The sequence below is a fragment of the Pseudoliparis swirei genome, chromosome 18, assembly GCF_029220125.1.
Source record: "Pseudoliparis swirei isolate HS2019 ecotype Mariana Trench chromosome 18, NWPU_hadal_v1, whole genome shotgun sequence".
Taxonomy (NCBI): Eukaryota; Metazoa; Chordata; class Actinopteri; order Perciformes; family Liparidae; genus Pseudoliparis; species Pseudoliparis swirei.
The window spans coordinates 25,766,631-25,792,029 of record NC_079405.1 but is presented as its reverse complement, the minus strand read 5'-3'; the positions used below and the strand labels follow the sequence as shown (position 1 = coordinate 25,792,029).

Sequence of the window (25,399 nt, the reverse complement as noted above, 5' to 3'; positions counted from 1 at the left end):
CGGGTATTTGACACGCCGCTCCATACTTTCTATGTCTGCCAGAGAATCACCTAAAGCCGAGCAGGCTGCAGTTAATTTACGCGTTAAATAACACAGACGGCGACTTCTCACCTGAAATGTACAGCAGCGAGGATGGGCTTTGTCCACGACAGAGTTTATGAGAAATAAATATGTACCAAAGCAGGGGTGTCAAACTAGTTTTCACCGTCGGCCACATCAGCATCAGGGTTGTAACTGAAACACTGTAAACTACTCCCAAACATATTGTTAAACTAGAACGGGCACTCGGTAGAGCGCATACCTTCGCATATCACAAGATTGGGCATTGAATTATGAACATTTTGGCATTAGTTGCATGCCAATTGGATAGAAATTGACCGCGCTATGGTAAAAAGAAGATTTTGACCTTTTCATGACCTTGACCTTTGACCCGATCGATCCCAAAATCTAAGCAAATGGTCCCCGGATAATAACCAATCATCCCAACAAATTTCATGCGATTCGGTTTAATACTTTTTGAGTTATGCGAATAACACGCATACAAATAAATACACGGCGATCAAAACATAACCTTCCGCATTTTCAATGCGAAGGTAATAACTCTTTGCATTTGATTATTGTTTATTTGAGCATAGAAATATTGTACATAAGTATATTTCTCTAATATTATCACATAAATCCATTAAATTTGAAACCTTCAAAATAAAAGCACAGGATATTTTTCTTGAATTTCTGCGGTGATCATGTGTCTTTCAAGCCGTCCGGGGCCACAAAAAAATTACGTGGCGGGCCTCGTGTTTGACCCCTGTGTCCTAAAGGATAGCTACGGTGGAAATAATAACATTTATATATTAAATGTGGATAAATCAAAGCGTGTCCGCCTCAGTCCTAGTAAATTCTGCGGATGACAAGCGCCTTTAGTATTGGACAGAGTAATGGACATCCCTGCTGTTGTTTGAGCGCTCCCAAAGGGGATGTTCCTGGAGCGTCCCAACCTGAGCGCCGGTCCGTCTTCCTGCTTATCTGGTCGTGTCAACAGAGCCCAGCCGGCTCGCTCTCGGCTCTTACCGGCTGTTTGTTTACTCAGAGAGGGAACGGTCCAACAGCGCCGCCGAACTCGTCGGCCCTGGCCTCCGCAGGTGACCCTCGGTTTCCTGCCTGGGGGTGACGCTGGTTTACACCACCGCCGTGGAGTTCAGGGACGCACGCCGCTCTGTCGCCGCGTGCTCGCGAGCGATTGGTTTATTTGGCTTCCCCCGTAGGAACGCTTTATTTCCAGAGAGAGCGCCGACAAACACGGATCTGAAATAACAAGGAATGCAGCGTGGAGAGATCTGTTTCTCGGTGGGAAGGCCTCCTCTTTGGAGGCTGGGAGCAGTCAAAGGATGTCGGCTGTGGCATGTGGGGCGGTGTTGACTGGTTGGCCTGCGCTCTGAAAGCCCCCATTATGCGCAGGCTTACCTCCCGTGTTGCGAATCCAATCCGTCTGTAAGTCATCTTCTGATAGTTGGGCCTCGTTGTGGTCCCTCAGACTGTGAACACTATGTATTCAATCCATCCTCCTGCAACACACATTTTGACACTTACTTACACTTTTATTTATAAGGGGGCGGGGGTTAAAAAACGCAGTATGAACCCACCTATCACGCAGATTCCACTAGGGCTACTTGCCCGGTGTGAAGGATTAGACCAGATGGCTTCCCAGCGCAGAGTACTGGCACACAACGGGAAGACGGTATGTGAAAGGCTCCTATAATATCCTCTCCGGGCTCTTTCTATGTTTACCTGTCTATTAAATCCAACTGTGGACAAACGGGTGCCGGCAGCACGCACAGGAGCTGCAGATCGATACGTTGTGAGCCGGTAGGTCGACGACGCTGCTAAGTTTAAAGAACAGCTGCTGATCCCAGCGGGTCGTCCCAGTGACATTGTAACCCTGGCTGACCCGACTGGCATCCCTCTCTCCGGTTCTATTTCTGAGCCCTGGGTTTGCACACCCAGGGTTCATTTGGCAGGCGCACACACAAACCGAATGTGGGTATAGGTGGTGGACATTGTGGGCCGTCCTATCCATACTAAGCTCCGTGCCCCTTGCTGGTCATCGCAGGTAGCCCGGACAGCAGGCTCACAAACGACTGACGGGGAGAAGAAAAGCTTCTCTGTCCCCAGAAAGCTGGGGAAATATCCAAACCTCGGATTGTTGCGACACTAATTCCCCTTGATTTTAATGTCGGTGGCTGCAGCACAGACCTGTCGTTATATGGAGCGACTGCAACGGTTATGTTTTGATCGCCGTGTATTTATTTGTATGCGTGCGTGCGTGTTATTCGCATAACTAAAAAAGTATTAAACCGAATCGCATGAAATTTGTTGGGATGATTGGTTATTATCCGGGGACCATTTGATTAGATTTAGGAATCGATCGGGTCAAGGTCAAGGTCATGAAAAGGTCAAAATCTTCTTTTTACCATAGCGCGGTCAATTTTTTTCCAATTGGCATGCAACTAATGCCAACATGTTCATAATTCAATGCCCAATCTTGTGGTATGCGCTCTACCGAGTGCCCGTTCTAGTTTCTTTTAAATCTCTTTGTAATTGCACGTACATTGGGCCTCCCTCCTCTCTGCATGTGTACTTTCCCTGCCACCGTCGCCGCTATCTCTCTCTCTTTTTGCCGGTGTGTATTGTGCTGAGCTGGTCGTCGCCACGCTTGGCGATTACAGTTAAGCTCTTTGGTCTTTTGCATTAGTGGCACTCGGAGCGTATGGTTCCCTTTTGGGCCCTCGCTCGCTCCACGCCCCGTCGTCTCCCTCGGAGTGTCCACCTGTTCCCTTACTCAGGAAACGCACACCCCTGCTGCTTTGTTTGCCTACCAAACAGATGACATCATTGCTAACACACACACACACACGCACTAACACACACAGATGGATGCATGTAGGACACACACATTGGCACTCTCTCCATATGGGCATATATGGACACCATATCGTTGGGCCTCGCAGTGCGAGTTGTTTACTGCGTGTCGAGGTGTTTCATAAACACCGAGGCGTGACCTCTATTGCAACATAATATGCCGTTGGTGGATAATCCGTTAATACCGTTTGCCTCGTTTCTTTCTCGTTCAGCGCTGATTGGGTGGAGATCCTGGAGCCGCGCTCCCGCGAGCGCATGTACGTGAACTTGACCACCGGCGAGTGCGGCTGGGACCCCCCGCTGGACGTTCCGGTCCGCCAGGCAGACGGCAACCAGTGGTGGGAGCTCTTCGACCCCCAGAGCGGCCGCTTCTACTACTACAACTCGACCGGGCGGCGCACGGTCTGGCACCGGCCCCAGGGAGCCGACATCGTGCCCCTCTCCCAGCTCCAGGCCATGAGACGGTGCAGCGAGGCGAAGCGAGCCGCGGGGGGCGGCGGCGGCGCGGACGGGCCGCGCCACGGCACCACGGGGAGCGTCGGGAGCGCCGGCAGCCAGGGGCGCGTCACGCCCGTGCCCGAGCGGGATGGAGACGGCCCCGGAGCTCCGGAGGCCGACGAGGAGGCCGCCGCCGACCCCGAGCTGGACCCCGCGGCGGACAGCAGGTCGCAGGGAGACGGGAGCAGCACCGAAAGCGGCGCCGAGGGCGGCAAAGACCAGCCGAGGTGAGCGTGACCAAAACCTCCAGTCGCCTCGATGGCGAGTCTGGGGAGGAAATTGTGCTTAATGGATCAAATTACCAGGAGAAAGAGTCAGGAAACGTGATAGTCATCGCGGCATGCGGCACAGTGAGGCGTAATCACTTTCAAATGCCTCCGCTGTGAGAACTCGCAGGATTGTTTTGACTTGTGAACCACGCGGGGCGCATTCAAACTCTTTTTCCTCTCTCTTTCATTTTATTTCATTTTCATTCTCTCTTATCTGACATTCCATATGTCCCGTGTTTCCAGAGCATCGCCTGTGAACCGTGCTCAGCCATTTCAGCAAATTGTTACCAAATGGGGTCAGTTCACAACATTACTCTCTCTCCCCCCCCACAATCCTCCATCCTCACACTAGGATTACTGGTGCGGAGCGGCCCCTGAACAGAAAGTCATTCAGAGACCCCCACCATGTGCTCGGCGTTGTGGCCTCGTTCAAACCGCCGCCTCGTCCCTCAGATTCCAGACATGCCACGTCTGTTTCCCCTGGCACGGAGCCACCGAGGCCACCGAGGCCGTCTCGGTGTCCTCCTGTGCGCACGCCGCCGCCAACCAACCAACCAACCAACCCTGGCCCGCGCCGCCCCGACGCTCATTCAATTTTCCTAAAACAAATCTCCCCGGGCCGTTAAAGACTAGAACGCCTCTTATGGGTGCGAGCTTTAAATGCGCATGCACTAGAGGCGTGTGAGAGAGTGTCGTTTGTGGTTAATGGCGAGCAGAACCGCTGCATTCCAGCTGCGTATAAACAAGACGAACCCTGCTGGGCCTTTTTTTTCTTCTTTTCAGAGGGTCTCTCACGGTGACTGTGGCTCTCCGGTTCCCTCCTGGCTCTTCTCGTACCTCTCCGTGACCCTCCGAGCCTTTGGGATTACGATTTAGATGGAGGGGGAACTGTGTGTGTGTGTGTGTGTGTCAGGGTCCCACTTTGCCCCAGTGACTCAACCACTGCCAGAATCTTCTCCGTCTCCCCCCTTTTTATAACAATGGCGAGCTGTGTTCCTCAGAGGAAGGCTGAGGGGTCTTCAGCGCACAGAGGCTCGGTACCCTTACTTGGCCAGATGGCCGTCCACATGCTCACCTTCCCACGTCTCTTGGCAGGTAATTAGAAACCGCCACAAAATGCGCAAAGATGGCGGCATGTTGACGGCTCAAAATGGGTGAAAACAAACATGCTTGTCTGCAGCCGGTGGCCCGACTCCATCGATAATAACAAGGACGAAGGGGTAAGGGCAAGGGAGAAAGTTCAAATGAAGAGTTGGAAGGGTTGCGCTGGTTTGCGGTGAGCTAAATGTTCTGTCCCACCCAATACATGGGAGAGTTGAGGGCCTCCATGAGAACATCCTCTTTTCTTTTTGCCGGTCATAACTTGTTGTTTGTTTCATCGAGCAACGGGGCGTTTCATTACTCGCTCCGTCAGACACGTCGTCACATGTTCTCGAACGTCTCGGCCCTGTCGAACATGTCGTCACATGTTCTCCAACGCCTCGGACGTGTCGCTACATGTTCTTCTTATTTTATTCTTCTAGGGTTTGTTTTTTTATCTGTGAAATTTCAGCAGGGATTAAATGTAATTGAGTTATGACCTTTGAACAACAATGGTGTTCTCTGTGGAGATGGGCACAATCCCAGTTCTTCCAACGGCAGTTTCCTTTTGTTTCGGGCTATTAATAAATCGGTTCATTGCCGATAGAAGAGTTTCCACACAACACGCCCTTGCGTGTTATTCTGCACACTGGTTGGTCGGTTGCCCCTTCCTGTCGCCGTCCGTCTCTCCCTGTCTTTGTGAAGCCAATATCTGTTTTTTTTTCTCCTCCATTTGGCCATGTTCCTTAATCGGGGTTCGTACGGTCATGGAAAACCTGGAAAAGTCATGGAATTTTAAAATGGTCATTTCCAGGCCTGGAAAAGTCCTGGAAAAAACGTAAATCATAAAAGTTTTGGAAAAGTCATGGAAATGTGTTATCACATGTTCATTTACGCCGAGTTTAAAATAATTAATGTTTTTTAAAGAAAGACGCTCCAAATGTAAGCCGGCGTACGCTCTCAATACGCAACATGTTCTAAATTGTTCATGTTTATACCGAGATTTCAGTTTGGTCGTAGACATTTGGTTTAACCCTCCTGTTACTTTTACATTTACTAACATATTTTACCCTCGGGGTAAATTTGACCCCAGCAATTAAAACCTCCAGAAAATTATTAGAATTAATATTGCTTCCCAAGTTTAAGTGTGAGGTACTTTATGTTTGTTTGTTGACGACCTAAATAGCCCTTTAAATATATAAAAAAGTTGATATTTCTTATATGTTTGACACAGTGAAAAACTGCCTGGGGTCAAATTTACCCGAAAGAACACCGACATTAAACATTGAATGGGGTCAAATTGAACTCAAAGAACCCCGACATTAAACATTGAATGGGGTCAAATTGACCCTAAAGGTAACAGGAGGGTTAAAGTCCTGGAAAAGTCTTGGAAATCCATTGGTCAACATGTGTAAGAACCCTGCTTAATACAGAAGCCCACTTTTAGAGGCCTTGAGTGCCAAACCTGTTACTCATTGGCCAAGTCTTAGCCTTGTCCTGGGAACCTCTGGGTACTTTGAGCCTGTGGAGCTCATTGGGGAAGAACCGTGTCCTCCAGGGGTAAACATGTCAGCCCCGTGTGGTTGTGGCCACAGGGAACCGAAGCAAACTCTCTTTCCATGATGTAGGTGTTGCAGATCAAATAGCGTTTGGACATCTGTATTGAATTTCACCCACCTTTTTTCTTTTTTTTATATGCGCTTGTGTGTTATCATCAACCAACATCTGTATGGGGTTTCACCGCAGACGGTGTGCCTGTCCTCGCGGTGTGTGGGCTCCTCTCCACGGAGCTCTCCAGCTGCAGGAGACCCGCCGAGCCCCGAGTGGATGTTAAAAAGCCTGCCGAGGACACGCGACGCCGCCGTGGAGCGAGACAACCCGGGGGTGACCCGCGGCGGTTCACTTCGGGGTCACGGCGCTCTCTTGTCTTACGGGCCGGCCTGGGGGCGTATTACGGACCACGAAAGGGAACAAAGGGTTCTCACTTAAAACCGGTTGTCCCCCGGGGTCAGAGGAGAGCTTTCTCTAAGCAGCAAGTGAATGGAGAAGAACACCAAATGACTTCCCTCTGTTCCCGCTCATTCCCCCCCCCCCCCGTAATGATACAGTGGTGCACCCGGCATTCAATCTGAGCTGACATTGGACACTGAAAAACTCACTTTTCCTGATTGTTGCCCGGCTTAGTATTGCTTTAAAAAACATTCAGAAATAGTTAAACCTCTGTCTGGGTTGTTTCATGAGCTCATAGCAAAATTCTTCCGCTTCTCCACATTAATGAGGAGATGGCTGACTTTTCACTGGTGTTTAGTAAAAGGAATGTTGGTCTAATTTTAGTCTGTCTGAGGAAACTGAAGGACCCAAAAGAACTAAAAACATTTCATTGAAATTTCTCTTTTGAGGAAGTTTAATACAACATATAGTTTTTAAATAAAAATATTCATGTAAAAGCGAAAGTATATTTCAAAATAAAAGCCCAAACAAAAGAAACTTCCCCTCGTCGTGCTTTGAGCCTGGCTGCGAGTCATGTCATCTCCAGGGGGATCGCTGAGGAAACAACGCGGCGTCTTATGGGGGGGATAACGCTTTAAAAAAAGTTGTTAATGAGTCACGTTGTCTGCGTGTTTACTCCGAGCGCTCGTGCTTTTTTTCATCTCCTGCCACAAAAGTCTTTACGCACACTGTGAAGACATGTTTCATCTGTGCGCCCCTGGTGTGGTGAGCTCGTTTTCAGCCATTTCCAGATGGCGTTTTAAAGTCTGCCTATATTTATTTCTCCTTTCGCGGAAAAAAACGTGGCGATCCTGTCATGTGCCGACGCGCTCTGGTCTCGTTAACAGTGGCGATGCCCTTTTATTTCTATGCGCTGTTTCTCCTCCCCCCCCCCCCCCCCCCCCCCTTTTTTTTGTGTGTGAAGGCTTCAAGTTTATGGTTGTCCTCGAGCACTAGATCACAAAGCCACAATTTCACGAGCGGGTTATCTAAAGCCTTTTTTTCCCTTCTTATTTTCAGCAATCTTTGAAATGCTGCTTTTGTAGTCGACTTCTCCGTCTGGTGCTGTGGCGAGGCAGAATACCTCCAGTGTTTTCATGAAAAAAAAAACCCAGTGGCACCGCACGTGAACTGCATCAGCTGACTCGCAGCATGCGGCGGACATGGTATTTTTTTTCAGAGTGCTCCTTCCAGGGTTTCCACTCGCGTCCATTTCCAACAGTAACGACGGTTATTGTTCACTACCGCACCGTGGTTTCTCTGCTCTCGTGCGTCTGATCCTATGACTTGAGACTGGGTGGAACAGGTATTGTACGTGCGGTCCAGTTTTAATCATCCGTCATAGTGTGTGCCTTTTAATGGGATCTGCCTGCCCCTCCACAAGAAGAGCTTCAGATGCACTTTCAAATTCCAGAGGCGGGGTCTCTGTGGTATCCAATTGGGTTTGCCCTCATCCTGTCCCTTGAAAAAGGCTCCTCGTGGCTGTCCTCTGCACAACTGGTAGACATCTTGGCTCGGAGGAGGGAGGTGCATCAGTTCAGCTGTTGCGGGACAGCTGGCTCTCTGGAGGGGCCTGACGGGATCTAGGGGGGCCCAACATGTCATTTCATTCGTCTCGCGTGATCCTCTGATGACCAATTTGTTCAAAAGCGAGAAGAGAAATTGTCTCGGCGTGCCGGCGAAGTTGTCCTCGGCGAGTCCTCTTTGTCTTTTCAGTTTCCTTCCCCTCCGCAGATCGCAGCGAGCCCATTGGCTCGTGCTCTGAGGTGTTTGTGCAGCAGAAGCTTGGCCTGCGCGACCCCCACTTCCTCTTCCTGTCCAGCGAGTGTTAATAATAACCCCTGTTTTTCAGACCCCTCTATTCCCACAGGGTATATCTAATAGCTTCCAAATCCATAGCCCTCTCTCAGCCGACGTGACTCAGCTGATGACTTTTCCAACGATAGTTATTCCAGGCAGCAGCGTAAGGAGAGACAGAACATCTGCTGACGGCAAGGTCCCCGTCGTATATTTAGTTGGTTATGGAGACGACCACAGCGACATTCAGAACGGTGACCGAGGTATCCTGGACCTGTTTGTGGACGTGAGCCACCAGAGCTGCTGAGACTAATTGAGATTTGCTGACTGCTGAGTTGATTTGCTGCCCCAGAGGCCGATCAGATGACCCCGCTGGTTTCCAAAGGGCCCCTGAACTCCATTTTATCGCGCATGTAGTTCTCTGTCTTCCTAAAGCTCTCGCATGCTCGCTCCAGGCTCTGAACGAAGGCGGTGTGTGTGTGTGTGCACACGTGCTTTGTGTGTCTAATGAGGTGTGCATGAAAAGTGGTTGTAATGGAGTTTATCTCCTCGCAAACAGCGAGCGATTTGGACAAATCTGATGGGGATTTACATTCCAATAGCAATAATTATAATGTCTCTCTTAACCTCTGGGATGATGAATTGCTGTCCATAATCCCCACCTTCGGCTAAGAGTCAACGTGAGGCAGGCCGGCTGCTCGCAGGCAGCGCAGACGACGACGGGCACGCCCTGTCGAAACAACTCTTTCTTTTCATCGCGGCGCTCGTAAAGTCCAGGCCTGTTCAGTGTTGCGTAACAGCCTGTTTTCCCTCGTGTGACTGCAGGTTGAAGATGGCTCTTTCTGGTTCAGCCGCTGCCCTATCATCTCCCCCCCTCCCATTGCTGTTGTTTACAGAGGCGTCTCCGTGACGATGGCTCCGGCCGTGCATTGTGCGACGCTCCCCACGCTGCCACAGAGGCCCCTGAATGAGCCCTGAGGAATGCCAGCCTTCCCGCTCATTCCCTCGCTGCACTCTCCCACGACTAATCCCCCACCCCTTCTCATTTACACATGCCCACACCCTCCTCTCTCGTCTCCCTAGCTCTGTTGACCTCCCCCAACCCCACTAATAGTCTCCCCCGTTGCAGTTTCTGACTATTGTAGTTGTCTTTGTCCCCCTTCAGGTTTGGGATTGTAGTTTATTTGCTTGACCTGATATGTTCTAGCTGTGTGATGGGATTAGAGGCTGTTGATAAGAGATGGAAGATACTGCCATGCCTTCCCGTTGGAGTTGGCTCCCGGCCCCCTTTAGCGATCGCTCCCTGCTGGCAGCCGGCTCAATGTGCCAGTGATGGAGGGGGTGAACACGCGAGACCTTTTGCTGATCCTCGGTGGGACAATGGTAGGCAAACAAAGCCAAACAAAGCCAAACAAAATCCCTCCGCCAACACCGAGAGCTGCACTTCCTCACAGGCCTCTGAATGCGTTCAGCTCCAGTCCCTCAAGAACGGGATGTTCGATGTTTCTACTGCATTCATCACAAGATGCCGTTTAGTGTCGTTTCGTCTCTACGGACAGGAAGGAATGGCGTTGTGAAGATGGCGCATCTAAGCACCCACAGGGGTCCAAGGAAATATAATTTCCCACATAGGATGAGAAACTTGCCGTAAAGCCGTGTATATAAGCTCCCTGTAATTAAGAGTTAACCCGCACTTCCGCTCTGCGAGCAGTGTGTGAGCGTCGCATGGGGTATGTCCTGTTTGTGTTCCACATGGGGGAAGCCCTCTCTACGACCCTCCAGAGGACCGCCGTCGGCAGGAAGCAGCGGTCGCCGGTATCTCGGGGTCGGCCCTCGTAAAGCACGGCACCCACCCACCGAGAACACAGAACACAGATTCGTGTTTTTTTTATTGTTATTATTTTTTACTGTCCGCCGTCACGCATCCAGAGACCCCATGTGACGCGTGAACGCACGTTGATCCGTTTGTGGATAACCGAGGGGGGAATTTGATTATTGTGGTTTCGCGTGTGAGGGCCGCCGTGTTCTTCTGGCCGTCCCATCGCGAGACGGGCCTCGGCGTTTCGCGGCGAACCGGCGCCGAGCGGTCAGCTGCGGAGGTGTGAAGGATTTTCGGAGCGTTTGCATCGCCTCCTCGACGGGGCCGGAGTGAGAACACATACACCGCTTCAAAGAGAACAAACAGTGGCTTCTCATGTTTACAGCTGTCGCCTATATCACCCCCCCTCCTCCTCCTCCGCCCCGTGTCGTCTCACACTCGCTCGTAACCACCAGGCGGTGGTGGTTTGGGGGGTGAATCCCGCGGCTGTCGGACGCTTCTCGTCTTCACACGTGTCTGCCTGTGTTATTTAGACGGTAAACTTCCTTGATTGGCCTCGGTGAGGTGGGGGCCCGACGGCGCCGCGTGTGGAGCGGGCCGTCCTGGCGCTGTGCCAGGTGGCCGACGTCCAGTTGTTTATAGGCCCTGCCGGGGAGGGCGAATCCGCAGGGACGTTCAAAGACGGGGGGGGGGGTGTTTACATTCAAACCGCTGAGGTGGTGTGACTCACTCGATTGAGGGGGAGACGGAGACGTTTACCGTTGGCTCGGGGGAATTGTTGGAGGAGGAGGAGGAGCTCCACTTAGTCGTAGCGCTCTTCTTGGAAAAAGGGAAGCCTTTGAACAGCAACTCTCCTCTGACCCGTGGTTGTGTTCGGCTTCAAAAAGGGCAGAAGCCGATCCGCTTTGATCGAATTAATTACCCCCGCCGAATGCTGAGAAGAGGTCGGAGGTACGGCGAGTTGCAACGCCGTCAAAACCCTCCAGAGACTTACCTGTCTGACCTTTTGATGAGGAGAGGAAGTCTGCTGAGCCGACCGTGTAATAATGCCCACTTTGGACGCTCGCCGGTTTCAAAAGGGCAAGTTGTCGACCAGTCGAGGTACGAAAGGTCCCGATTGCAGTGGGCGAGATCACGAGGGGGACGGCCGAGTGCAGCGTGACCGGATTGTCTTCTGTTGCTGGGGTTAGCGGCGGGCCGTTGGGTTTGAAGTTCGCCCGGTTAGCCAAAAAGAGAAGACTTAACCTTTGGACCCCGAGTGCAGATATTCTCAGATGTGAACTCCTGCCATTCCGACTCCTCCCAGAACCTCAACCCCTCTTCATGTGGCCCGCTGGCCGACCGTCCACATGTTGATTCAGGTGGTTGGTTTTCATGCCGTGTGATGGAACCACCGCCGCTTGGCTACCGGCAATCATTTCATTACGCTGTGTGTATTCTCCAGACCCGAGGCCCACATGTCGGGAGCGTGGCTGAGTCTCTGCGAGTTGTCCCCTGTTCAGTCGCATTTTTCAGCACTCGGGTCTGCACAACACACACTGGAGTTATTGTCTATAGGGTTTGACGAGGACATTACGACTGCCAGACTAAAAATGGAGTTCAGTCTTTTTGAGGTCGGCGAAATGTTTGGAGAGGAATTTGTGGATTGCTGCTGATTTCTCTCATCCGTCAGCTTTAGAGGGTTTTTTCTCTCAAAAGGATGAAATATAGCAAAGAACTTCCTGGCTGTGCATGATTGGATATGATAATAGTCCTTTTATGGCCCTGTCTGTTGACTTTTGGTTGTTTGTTTTGACTCTTGTATAAACTTTGTTTGCTCTGATGCAAAATCTCATTCTGGTTGTGTTTTCGTTTCTTCTCTCTTTTTAGGGACGCCTCTCAAAGATGGCAGCCTGCGCCTGGCTCTAAGGCAGCCATGTTGGTGAAAGTGAACAGCATGAGCCGTAGCCAGCCCCTTCCCGCCTTGCCGCCGCCACAGCAGCCGCAGCCGCAACAGCAGCCGCAACAGCAGCCGCAACAGCAGCCGCAACAGCAGCCGCAACAGCAGCCGCAGCAACACCTCCAGCACAGTGCACACAGCAAAGCCAACACCTTCACCCTGCACCCGTCCGGCAGCAAGCCCCAGGGATATAAAATGGCCCCTTCTGGCAAAATGACCCCTGACGCGCGTCAGGCCCATCACCTGAGAAAAGCCAGCAATGGCAGCTTCTGTTTGGTGACGCCCGACGGCAGCCATCCCAGTCCCCTCCTTCACCGATCACAGACCAGCACCCCGCGCCCCGTCTCTCCCCAGTACGGCCGCACGACCCCAATCTACGACGAGCCGGTGTCGGCGTGTCCCATATACGACGAGCCCCCGACCGACATGGAGATAGAGGGGGCGCACCTGTCCAACGGACCGCCTCCGTCTCGCCTGACGCCGACCCACAGCCTCCAGAAACCCAGACAGCTCCAGCACCCCGGTTCTTCTCATTCAGGGTCCAGACACAGGACGAACCCCTCCGCCTCTGACTACAGCCCAGCTGGTCTGGAGTGCATCAAGCACATGATCAACGTGGACCCCAAGCAGGGGCTGCTGCCCGGCTCTCCCGTACCCACGCGGTCCCCTTCCCCCGCCTCCAGGCAGGATCCTGCCCCGACCCAAACACACGCCCAGCCCCAGGCCCACTCTTTGCCCCAGGCTCGAGGCCCGTCGAGGGACAGAGAGCCAGGGACCCCTGGCCCAAGCACACTGGACAAGAAGCAGAGCTGGCGGGTCCTCGAGGCCACCGTCCAGCGCGCCATGGAGGCCCGACACAGCAGGCAGAGCAGCCAGGCAGAGCAAGACTTCCCCGCCTCCTCCACCCCCCTGGCCACAGCAAACTATCAGGACTCTGGTTACTCCACCGGCCCCTCTCCCAGTCTGAGGAGAAAGAGCAGGAGGAGGATGGGAGCCGGCGGCGCGGGCGGCCGCCCGGGGTCGGTGGGCAGCAGCGGGGAGCTGTGCGCCCTCAACGAGAGGCTCATGGCCGAGATGAGGGAGGTGGTGAGTCGCTCCAACACCATGAGGGAGGTGCGAGCCGGGCTGGATCCGGAGGTGGGGGCGACGGCGGTCGTGCCGCAGACGTGCTCCCCCGCCGACTCGCTCCGGTGGTACGGGGGAGGGGGTTCGGCGAGCAGTTGCGCGTCGCGGGAGGAGCTCGCCGCGACTCCCCGGTCACTGGGTCGGGCCGGCCACCCGGCGCTGCCGCCGCTGGAGATACCCGGGAGGCAGAAAAGGACCTACGAGAAGGTGGACACCTTGGAGCTGAGTGTGAACAGCCAGGCCAGCCTGTCCTCGCCAGAGACCCCCGGGCCGCCCTCCCAGGTAACGTGTGTGTGTGTGTGCTTCCTTTGACCCCCGAAAAAAAGCATGATGGGAATATTGAGCTGCTGCTTTTGGTCTTGCGTCTGGTCCTCGGAGAGCTGGGAAGCAGAATAATTTGTCAGTGTGGGACTAATTATAAATCACTCTTTTTGGCTACAGGGGCAGATCAGACGACACAACAGAGTTAGTTATATTTTGTCTGAAACACAAAGAGGGACACACGGAGGGAGGCCATGGTGGTGGCTTCTCTTGATGCCAAGGGTCCTCACAAAAAGGGGCCGCATGATCAAAGATGGAAGAACGGTTATATAAGTAGCAATAAGAGCTGCGACTTAAAAATCCCCTCTTGTACCAGCATTACGCCCCATATTACAGGATGGCGTTTTTAGACACACCTCTGCAACTATAACAACAAATCATAGTGTTTGGTTCCACTGGAAGGCTAATCTGTCTCAGTGGGCATTTTGTTAGCGTCGCCTTTTCTGTTCCAATCTCGAGTCCCTGAATGCCCCTCAGGACGATAACGGCCACCGTGGCATCGCCTGTCATCCTGTTACCGCCGTCCATCTGCCTCGCACCGCAGGTCCCGTGTCCTCGCGTGCCAGCTCTGTGCTCTGGGCATCTGGGGCCCGAGAGATTCAGGACATGGCTTCCCTGGGTCAGGAAGGAGTGCCACTGTGGCCCATATGGCCCCGGCTTGGCGGGGAGACTATGAGGAGGCGGCGGCCGGCTGGTACCGAGGCGTATCGGTACCACGATAGCTTAAGCATGTTCGAACACAGCCCAAAGGAGCACTGAGCAGGCCCCCTAAGTCGTTCCTGGAATGTTCTTCAGACCTGCTGGTACATCACACACACACACACACACACACACACACACACACACATACACAAGCAATGTATGAGCAGCTTTATATTTCCATATTTGAACATTCTGTCCTGAAAGACCCGTATGAACCGGCTCATTCAGAGGATGAACTGAAACTGTCCCCTTCCCAAAATAAACATGAATAATTCATGTTTTTACGGTTCCAGATGCACCGTACTGTGCATCTGGAAGCTATCCGTTAAACAGTGTAATTTACCAAAAATAGAAGTTTACATTCCTGTGCCATGGTTTAAACATGTGCTTTGTTGCATTTGATCTTCTGGAGTTGACCTCTGTCGCCCATTTTTTGTTTTTTATAAAGAAAACAAAAAACAATCCCGTTTGTAGGATTCTCTGCCAGAGCCCGAACCTCACATCTGCTCCATTTCATCCCGAAAACCAAAATGTAAAGTCCAGCTTGTCTGGCGCCCGTGATATTACATCAGGGTCTCGTCAAAAAAAAAAGACATGTCAGAGAGTTTTATGTCCCATTTGTACATTTTAGCTTGAATTCTGGCTCCAGTTTGGTGTTGTTCCTGGCTGCTTGCTGGCTTTCCCCATTAAGGAAGTTTGAGGTGCTCCTGACGGACGTACACTCCACCATGAGGGGTCACGGGGAGGTGGAGAGCTTAGCGTTGGGTTTTGCAGGGCAGGGTGGGCCTGAAGGGGGCCGGGGGGTAAAGACCGAAGCCACCATCTGGTCACCTGGTCCCGAGGCCAGAATTTTACGAGGATTCGGGGAGATTTCTTTTCCGGTTCTGGCATCAGGAAATTAATCTCTTCCCCCGCTCCGTCTCCTCTTCTTCTCTATCTCATGTCCACCTCTTCTCCCCCCCCCCCCTCTCTCTCTGCAGGAGGGCACCCTTGAACTGCAGGCTCAGTTGGAGAGCAGGAAGAAAGGCATGGCGGACGGGCGGACCGCGTCCCTGGGCCCTCACCGGCCCGTCAGCCACGACGGCGGGGAGGACGGCGCCGGAGGCCGAGCGAGGGGATCCTCCTACCAGCTCTCCTACGCCACCCTGCGGCAGCCCCCGCCCCCCAGCGCCGTGGGCATGGAGGACTGGGCCAGCAAGCACCTCAACATGCACACGCAGGGCCTGTTCCGCCGGCGCGTCTCCATCGCCAACATGCTGTCGTGGAGCCGCGGCTCCATCAAGAAGCCCATGCTCGTCACCAGCAACCGCGCCGTCCGCAAGGAGGCCTGCGAGATGTTCAAGCTGGTGCAGGCCTACATGCTGGACCGGCCGTCGCGCCTGGACCGCCGGCACTGCGGCCTGCTCATCATCACCAAGTGCTGGGACATGCCGGGGCTGCGGGACGAGCTGTACGTGCAGCTGGTGAGGCAGACCACGGGCAACGCCGCGCTGAGGAGCCTGGCGTCCGGCTGGGAGCTGATGGCGGTCAGCCTGGCGTTCTTCGCCCCCTCGCCCAAGTTCCGCTGCTACCTGGAGGGCTACATCCAGAGACACACGGAGCCCGCCAGCGACAAGAAATGTGAGTCTCAGACTGAGCAACAGGGTGGGTCCACTTTCTTTCTTCTGCACCTCCCCCCGTGTCGTTGTTTATGCACGCCAGAGAGATTCGTTTTGTGCCCCCCCCCCCCCCTTTTCATTTTGCTTCTGAATTGTACTTTTGAAGCACAGCATCGTTTTTGACGAGTCTGATTGTTGATCGTCTTCCGTCTCGCAGTGACTCAGTTCATCTTGGAGCAGCAGGAGCTGAAGCTGAAGAAGTCCAGAAAGAAGAGGAAACAGAGCACCGATGAGGACGAAGGTAAATCGCTTGTTAATGCACTCGGCTCACATTGAGAACACACGTTTCTTTTCTTTTCTTTTTTACAAGCGCATCGGTTTCACAGAGCACAAAGTCGGCGGGGGAGGAGCTCCCAAATATGTTTTTACGCTTGTCTTCAAAAGCCGTCTGGAGTCGAGGCCTCGCGGGCCATCGCGAGTCGTAACGTATCGCTCTCGCGTGGGATGGAAAAACCTGACGCGGTGCAGTTTGTCAGACGAGTACTCGCCGATGTACGTGCGGACGCGATGAATGGGTTTAACAGTTGAGCTGGGGGGGGGGGAATCAAAAGAAATATGTAGGATGAGAATTTCAGAACGTTGTTCGGCGCGCGCACAATGGACCACACTGTGAGTCACGTCGGTGGCCTCTCGCTTGTCACACCGCCATTTAAAGGAATACCTACTCATCGGCCCTCATCAGCAGCCCACACGGGCCCCGCTCTGGTGACGCCGTCGCCCACAGAGGAGCCCAATCACCGCACACAGCAGACACCGCAGCGGCGGCGGCCCTCACACATTGAACTTTCGGTGACTCAGACGCACAACTGACTAAGAGGTCGTAAGGCGGAGTGAGTCTGCGGAGCGTTACTCATTCACGAGGTCTTCTTTTAAAGGAGAGGGTCTTGATGAAAGCCAGCAAGAGACGCTGCTGTTTGCGCGATGGATTGAGGAGCTGGGCCTCTGTGTCTGACCAGAGGAGGTGGAGGAGTCACGTGTGTGTGACGTGGAGGCCTCTTTTCAGGACAGACCAGGTATTTGCTTTGGGGGGAAAGGACTTCTTTTGGGCTCTGGGCCCAGGAAAGCAAGTGAGCGGCTCCAGCCAGGACTCGTGTCGTAAACAGTTCTCCAGGACGACCCTGAAGTTGTCTCGTCGACGTCCTTTAATGGCTCTGTGGGTTTTCTGTTGCCGGGCACATGTGTAGACGGGTGTCGTGTTGTTGTCGGGCCTGGTGCAGTACACTCAAGCTCCTAATGAGCCCCTATTACTCCTGGGCTTTGGCTGTTGTTTTCATGCCATCAAATCCTGATGTAAATATAGACCACCGGTAGTGTTTCAACCCGTCTTTTTTTCTTCTTTTCTCTTGCATTTCTGCGAGTGGGCGTAAAGCCTGTGGTGGTGGGGGGGGGGGGGAATAAGCCATTTTTGCCACGATCGCGGTATAATTTAGACATAATTAACGTCCGACTTGGTCAGATTAGCAGCCGTCGTGAGCGGGAGTCACCCGGTGACCGTAGGGAAACATGGCTGTGGAAAAATGTGAAGAACTCCTCTGTGGTTTTGGTTCAGGTCGCTGATGCAACGGAGAGTCTCGGAACCACAGCAATGACATATAGTAATGTGTGCACACAATGACTCGACAGTCCCCGAGGTGTACAGCATCTCTAACTGTTAAAGGAGAGATCGGGTCTCACGGGGGACGACCCAACAACGTTGTTCCTCTTCCGAAATCGATCCGGACCCCGCAGGTCTACAAAGGCCAGGCAGCAGACAGGAGGGGGCGGGATTAGTCTTTCTCATCGTCTTCGTTTCTTTGACCGCTGATGAATCACCTGATCGTCGGCCGTGCGGACCGGATCCCGTCTCCGACGCTTTTGTTCGGCGGCAGCAGTAAATCTTCCCCTCGGCCCGACACTTCAGCGCCAACCCCCACAGGCCAGAGTCACGGCGTCAACACGCCTCTCCGGTTACACTCCTCCGGCCTCTCATACGCTGGGTGGCATCTGTGGGAACAGAAAACACTGGTTCTCATGTGTGTGGGAAAGAATTAGAAACATGTATTATTGTGCGAGTGTGTTGAGTAACGCCTGATGCTTACAGATGTTGCGTCTTTAGGACCTAAAAGTGAGCGTAGTGCGACTGTTGTTTGACTCCTCCTCCTCCTCCGTCCACCCGCAGGTCTGCCCATCAGCACGTACGCCAAGTTCTGCTATCGGAAGCTGCAGAAGGTGGCGATCACCGGCGGCAAAAAGGTACGGATTAAAAAGAAAGGGGCGTTTAAAAAAAACATGAACCTTTCCCACGTGATAAGAAAATATATAGGACGCATCACTGAGTCACCCGAGGTCCCACCGACCGAGACGCGTAATTACAGGCTAGAGACGTAAACACACACCCAGTCATAGGAGCGCAGGTGCACACACACACACACACACACACACACAGCCATGATTAGTGTCGTAGCTCCTCATGACACACACACACCGGGTAGTAAATCTCTCTCCTTTCCTTCTGCCTCTCGCCCCTCCAGGGCCTCCGCAAGCCCACCTTGGAGGAGATCGACCACAGCCGGCGGGCCATCGTCACGCCCTCCCTGTTCGGCAGCTCTCTGGAGGAGGTGATGGAGCGGCAGAGCGAGCTCTTCCCCGACAGGAAGCTGCCCTGGGTGCAGGTCCAGCTCTCCCAGTACGTGCTGGCTCTGGGCGGGGCTCAGACGGAGGGCATCTTCAGGTAAGCGGCGACCTGCGCGCCTCGACTTGAGCGATGAGTAATGGGAGGCGGAGTCTCGGAAAATTAGACGGGGATCTTTATGTGCCGCGTGTGTGCTTTTTTTAATGTGTGCGTCAACAAACGTGCGTGTGTGTGGTCCTCCTGTATTCCTGTATTCCAGAGTGTGTGTGTACAGTACACACAGCAGAACAAACACGCCGTGCGCCTGAGACCAGCGGCGTTTAATTTGATGCTTCATAATGTGTGTTTATGTTGCTGCTTCGGCTTATGAACACGTGGGAGTTACAAGGCCCTGTGTGTTTGTGAAGGGCTTTTTCGACAGAGCTGCCATCTTGTTGTTTCAGAACAGCGTTCCCCTTTCTCCCGTTTTCCGTTCGGTTCTAAAGAAGTCCCGCAAACAAAGAGCCGGCTACTTTCAGCCACATTTGAAGCCAGTTGGGTGTGCATGAGTAACGAATTTGGCCACAGGGCATGAAGAATCTGTGATGGTAGAAGTCGAGGTCCCTCTTGTGGCCACCGAGTGTAACTGTTTTTTTGTGTTGTTTTTTTCTTCATTTTCAGAGTGCCTGGAGACATCGATGAAGTGAATGCTCTGAAGCTCCAAGTCGACCAGTGGAGGATCCCAGAGAATCTCTCCGATCCCAACGTTCCTGGTGAGGAAGGGTGTATATTTTTTGGTGTGTGTGTGTGTGTGTGTGTGTGTGTGTTATGGCAGCACGATATGAGGAAAATAAGCCATGTGCCATTAATTTGTTGAATATCACAATACTGTGTACTCGGTTCTATCTGTTTGCTGCATTTAGCAAAATGCTAAAATACAGCAAATTGAGAATTTGATTCGTAATAGAGATTAAAAGGCAGCAAATACAAAAATAAACAAACTACTATATTTCAATTGGCTCACAAATAAGAAATCCCCTGGGAGCAATATGGCCGTCTTTAACAATCTGCGGACTGAGATCAACCGTTTGTCTCGTCAGCCTCCCTCATGAAGCTGTGGTACCGAGAGCTGGAGGAGCCGCTCATCCCGTTGAACTTCTACCTGCAGTGCGTCAGCAACTGCGACGACCCGGTGGCGGCCATCACTGTAGTCCAGTCTCTGCCGGAGCTCAACAGGCTGGTGCTCTGCTACTTCATCCACTTCCTGCAGGTACGCAACACGTCAACAGAGACTCTTCGGAACACGCCCATGATTTGTCCATATTCCACAGTTTGCACATTTTTCTTGTGTTTCCATCTTCAGGAGAAAAATCAAGTCAACTGGAATTTAATCAAGCTTGAGATCAAATGATTTTAGTTTTCGTCTTTTTTTACATCTTTTCGACAACAACCGGCTCCTTTCTTCCTTCGAGCTTCACATTAAACAAGGACGCACTTTATTTCCACAGTTACTTTGTTGTTGTTCCACATTGTCACTCTTCGGCTGTTCTCACGCGATTCCTGTTTTGCGTCGTGTTTTTTGTAATGTTTTATTTCCCAAATGTTTTCACAATGCAAGAGAACAGAGCACACTGCATTAAACACGACAGAAACTTACAGGTTGGAAAAAAGTGGAAAATAAAAATACACAGGTAGATGAAATTAAATTAATTAATAATATAATATTAATAATAGAATTAAATAAATAAAGTAAATGGATAATTCCCCCACCAAAAGAGAAAAAAAAAGTTGATGCATAGGATGACGACACAGCACAGAGATGCACAGTGCATAATTCAGAGCTCCAAATAGTTCCAGTCCTATGGTACCGTTAGAGTTGTACCCATGTATTCCAAATAAGGCTCCCAGATATTCAAAATTAACTTGTATTTCTTTCTGAGACGATATTTAATCTTTTCAAGAGGAATCCAACTGTTCACCTCCACAGACCATCTGTCGATACGAGTGTGGAATCAGACTTCCAGGTCATGGTTATCTTGTTGTGAACTTCAATCTTTTACCTTGTGAATGTTTTACTCCCACAGAAGTATTAAACCTACTCCACTCAAGCTTTTAAACAGATTTTTTTTTTTAAAAGCAATATATTTGAGCTCAAACTGACTAACTGATCCAGCTGGAGGTCAAAGGTCGGCCTGTACACTCATTGCTGTCCCCCTCCCTCCGCCCTGATTCTCCCCAGGTGTTCGCTCAGCCGTCCAACGTGGCCGTGACCAAGATGGACGTGAACAACCTGGCCATGGTGATGGCGCCCAACTGCCTCCGCTGCCAGTCCGACGACCCGCGGGTCATCTTCGAGAACACGCGCAAGGAGATGTCCTTCCTGCGAATGCTGATTGTTCACCTGGAGACGGGTTTCATTGAAGGGGTGGTGTAGACCCCCCACCCCCGACCCCCACCCCTCACACCCAGGTGCTGAATCGGCATCTCCGGGTTACACATTTACAATCGTGCGCAAACACTGTTTTGGGTTCAGGCCACACTGGAAGCTCTCCGGGGTCCGATGTCGCAACGCGAGCAACGGCTCGGACTTTGGACCCCTTGGTTCTCACAGACAGACACACAAAAACCGCATTCCCTTTGATGCTAAAATCAACAGTGGCGGCTTCAAAGTGTCTCGCTTTGATGGAGCGCCGCATGAGAAAACTAACGTGGGCAGCGGAGCAGTTCTACGGGAGAACCGGGCCGTGACCAGCGAGAGTCTTAAGGGTATTTCAGAAGTAATCGTAATTCACTCGACGCCTAAAGACCGCAGGGTTGACGTTCTGATTTCATGTGTGTGTGTGTGTGTGTGTGTGTGTGTGTGTGTGTGTGTGTGTGTGTGTGTGTGTGTGTGTGTGTGTGTGTGTGTGTGTGTGTGTGTGTGTGTGTGTGTGTGTGTGTGTGTGTGTGTGTGTGTGTGTGTGTGTGTAAGCGTGTAAGAAAGACAAAGACTTCCTTTAGCGTGTACAGAAAGATTGACAAAATATTTTTAAAAGAGTAAAGGAATGCTTGTACGGGCGTCTTATCAATAAGCCCGCGCCGTCTCGAGGAGTTCGTTCATTCATTTCCCGAGGCACACGCTCCGCCAGCTCCCACTCCGAGCTCGGAGGAGGATGCGCAGAGAGCTCTTTGGTAAACGCACGGCCGCCATTTTCCGAAGAAGATAATCTCGGAAGTGCTTTTGATTTTGACAACTCTCAAACACTGAAGCCAGACGAGAGCGTTGTAATTAGAGTTTGTCTATGCGATGGAGGGGGGAGGTTGGTAATCCAACTGAAACATCTTATAATTGGATTTGTGTTCTCTTTTGTTTGTGGTCTGTATGTTTTTTGTGGGGTTTTTTTGGCTCAGGTCTTCTAATAAAACGGGTGTTGGACGTGATAACCGTACATGAAAATGTACTTAATCTACCATGAACCCCGATACTAAGAATGGAGTATTGTTCAACTGTGGAGCACTATGAGAATGTAGATTAACCCCTCAGGCTTTGCCTATATGTAAATACATTATCTGTGTAAATAGCATTAACGCTCCTCTGGTGTGTTCTAATGATCCAGCGTAAGGGTGAATTTAAACGTCGCTGCAAAGAGCAATAAAAAAGATAAACCATTATTTTTGTCATTAACTGTTCATTTCTCTGCTGTAACCGCCTGCCTTTTGAACGGAGGACGGATTCAAACCACTCAACGTGTGTGTGTATATGTGTTTGCATACCTCCTTGTTATAATATGGAATGACTGTCCATAAATAAAGGTTTGTTCAATTGTAGTTTGGATGCCTTGTTTATTTGTTTGCACGAGACCGTCGTTTCTTAAAAAGCTGTCACTAGGGAACATTTACATTCGCTTCTTTTTAATTAATGGAAATATGTATCAAACATCTGTATTCAAGCTAAAGAAATTTACTATTCATGCATTAATTGAAGAATAAAATGTTCTCCTGAGCAGCTGCAGCAGTGAGAGCGTCAGGACTTAAAGGGGACATATTATGAAAATTCCACTTTTTTAGTGCTTGTTTGTTAATTTGCGTATCTGGCATGTCTCCCAACACAAAAACGCTGGAAAAAAACAACTCACGCGGCTTGTTGTGGTTCCTCTGTCAGAAACGATATGTTAGAGTGCGTCCAATGGGATCACCACCAACATCTACGTAGATTTTGAAGCACGCCCATGTAGGGAGTCTGGCTACATGGCCTTGGACCGCCCCCCACCACAACTTTGCAGGTAAAGTTTATTTGAAAGTTGTGTTCATATTACAGACATGAGTCATCAAATAATTCATGTCATCAAATACAACGATTTAATAAGTAAACAAGTTTTAAACGCTAATTAATGGAGGTAAAAACGTGACCCCCGCCCCTGCTTGGTCACTTACTGTTGTCAGATAACACTTTAGTTTACAGATGGAACTTTACTCATGTAGCATTTATATCTTTATGGCGTTCCCGTTACTTGCATTTCCACAAACACTTTCACAAACAGTAACTTACATAAACACACTGTATTTGCTACATACTCATACATGCACAAACTATTCACGTACTCGAATCTCTAGCACCACTATGCTCTCAAAACCGCTAACGTGAGACCTTAGTCAATGTACAAACAAACAAAAATGTAGAAGTGACATTCAGAAACGTCCTGTTGAGCCCTAACTTCTCGAACTTGTTCGGGAGCCTCTTCTTGTTCAGGGTCTGACTCTGATTCAAAACGATATGGTTGCACGACGCTATCTTCATCTGCAGGAGGCAGGCAGCAGCTAGGCGAGCGCATCTCGTGGAGGAGGGGGGAGGGGGAGGAGCTGGCTCATTAGCATTTAAAGGAACAGGCACTCAAAACAGGTACATCTGTGGGGAGGTGTTTTTGACAGGGTAAAAAGGGTGCTGTTTGAAATGATTCTTGTGGTATTTTGACCAAAATATGTTACAAACATTTCATTAAGACCCCAAGGAACCATATCAACTTGTGGAAAAATGGGCATAATATGGGTCCTTTAATATAGATATATACTTAAATACCCTCAGAGCATTGAGGTTCATTAATATCAGGTGTTTAAACAAAATGTGGGCTTTATTTGTACAAGTGGGTAAATACACAAAATAACATTGCAGGTTTTCCTTCATTTGGATATTATAGGATCTTAACATTTCACACATTATGTATAACATGCATGGGGGAAATCTATAGATTACGCCCTCAATGCCTCTGTAAACAGGCCCACTTCATCAATATTAGTGGGTAAATGATGAGGATTGCATTTTTTTTTTTTAATGGAGAAATATGAAAGTAGAGGCAGTTACATGCATTTCTCTCAGACATGTGGAAAGACACACTGGTCTTACTATGTTTTACACCAGTGGGTCTCACATGGGGGTATGTGAGATTAAAATAAATAAATTAGCATCCATAAAAAAATCCTTTAAAAATACTTACAGTATATAATAAATATTCAATCAAATATAAGTGTAAGTCAATAAACAGAATTTTAAATATTCTATATTAAATGACACTGATGGCACAATGTGTATTACATCTTTTTTTCAAGCAAAAATTATTGAACAAATATTTCACAGGGGGAACGTCAGTGAAACGAGGATGAGAACCATCGTGTGGCACCATCAGACTCAGAAAACAAGGATCCATTGGTCTTATTTCTTTAATTTTGTTTACAGCTAAAGGCCTCATGTCAGCTTTAAGCGTTTCAAGGGTCTATTTGTTCAGAGTTCTGAAAGTTGTATGACTTTGCATCTGTGACAGGTGAACGGGTTGGCAAACAGGTGCACGCCCCATCCTGTCACACAGCATCACGCTCGGCTGTTTGTCCTCTTGCGCGCTTCACTGCTAAACCGCCACTTGCATCATCGTGCGACTCTCTCACAATCGTGTACCTGTCAGGCACCTGGTGAGAAAAGCCTGTGATAGGCGTGATCTGTGGCCATGGCAACAGAGAAAGAGGAGCTGTGGCCTCAGACTGTGGCCTGTTAAAGCAACAATAACCTTGACAGGGAAGGAACATTTTTGTGGACTATACATACATCGGCTTTACTTTCATTATTGTGTTTATATGCAGCAAAGGTTTCACCACAGTACTTTAGTTACAGGTGTAAGAGTTTTATTAAATGTATAGTGTCATGGTGGAGTTGGTGCAGGAGGTCAGAAAGGTATAAAGGTATGGAGGGGTTGAGGGTTGGGAAGGGCTTTGGATGTGATGAGAAGTGTCTTGAACTGGATTATTTGTCTATATATGTGATGTACATATATATAAATATATATATATGTATATGTATATAATATATATACATACATATGTGTACAATATATATATATATGTGTACACTCCTGTAATATATATATAAACATATTTATATATGTATACATATATGTGACACATATATATATATATATGTGTGTGTACACTCCCAGTATATTATGTACACATATATACTCAACACATATATATATACATTATTGTGTATATATATGTGTACACTCCTGGTGTATATATATACACACAATATAGCATATTGTATATTTAAATATATGTAAATATACACACAGAGAGAGAGAGAGAGAGAGAGAGAGAGAGAGAGAGAGAGAGAGAGAGAGAGAGAGAGAGAGAGAGAGAGAGAGAGAGAGAGACTAGCCTCACCCTCGAGTG

At 50.3% G+C, this 25,399-nt stretch overlaps 1 protein-coding gene across 3 annotated transcripts in view; it reads left to right on the top strand.

Moving 5' to 3' along the window:
* arhgap46a (Rho GTPase activating protein 46a) overlaps nucleotides 1-22,510 on the top strand; it is a 30,150-nt gene extending 7,640 nt beyond the window's left edge. For 2 of the 3 annotated variants that reach the window (XM_056437427.1, XM_056437424.1), the window contains exons 2-10: nucleotides 3,129-3,641; nucleotides 12,238-13,714; nucleotides 15,436-16,099; nucleotides 16,271-16,354; nucleotides 18,272-18,345; nucleotides 18,624-18,823; nucleotides 19,385-19,476; nucleotides 19,804-19,973; nucleotides 20,943-22,510. In XM_056437427.1, the coding sequence (XP_056293402.1) occupies nucleotides 3,129-3,641; nucleotides 12,238-13,714; nucleotides 15,436-16,099; nucleotides 16,271-16,354; nucleotides 18,272-18,345; nucleotides 18,624-18,823; nucleotides 19,385-19,476; nucleotides 19,804-19,973; nucleotides 20,943-21,137 (3,469 nt within the window). In that variant the 3' untranslated portion in view covers nucleotides 21,138-22,510. The remainder of the gene's footprint in view (nucleotides 1-3,128; nucleotides 3,642-12,237; nucleotides 13,715-15,435; nucleotides 16,100-16,270; nucleotides 16,355-18,271; nucleotides 18,346-18,623; nucleotides 18,824-19,384; nucleotides 19,477-19,803; nucleotides 19,974-20,942) is intronic. The other variant, XM_056437426.1, reaches the window with a different exon arrangement.
* Nucleotides 22,511-25,399: the final 2,889 nt, after the last annotated feature.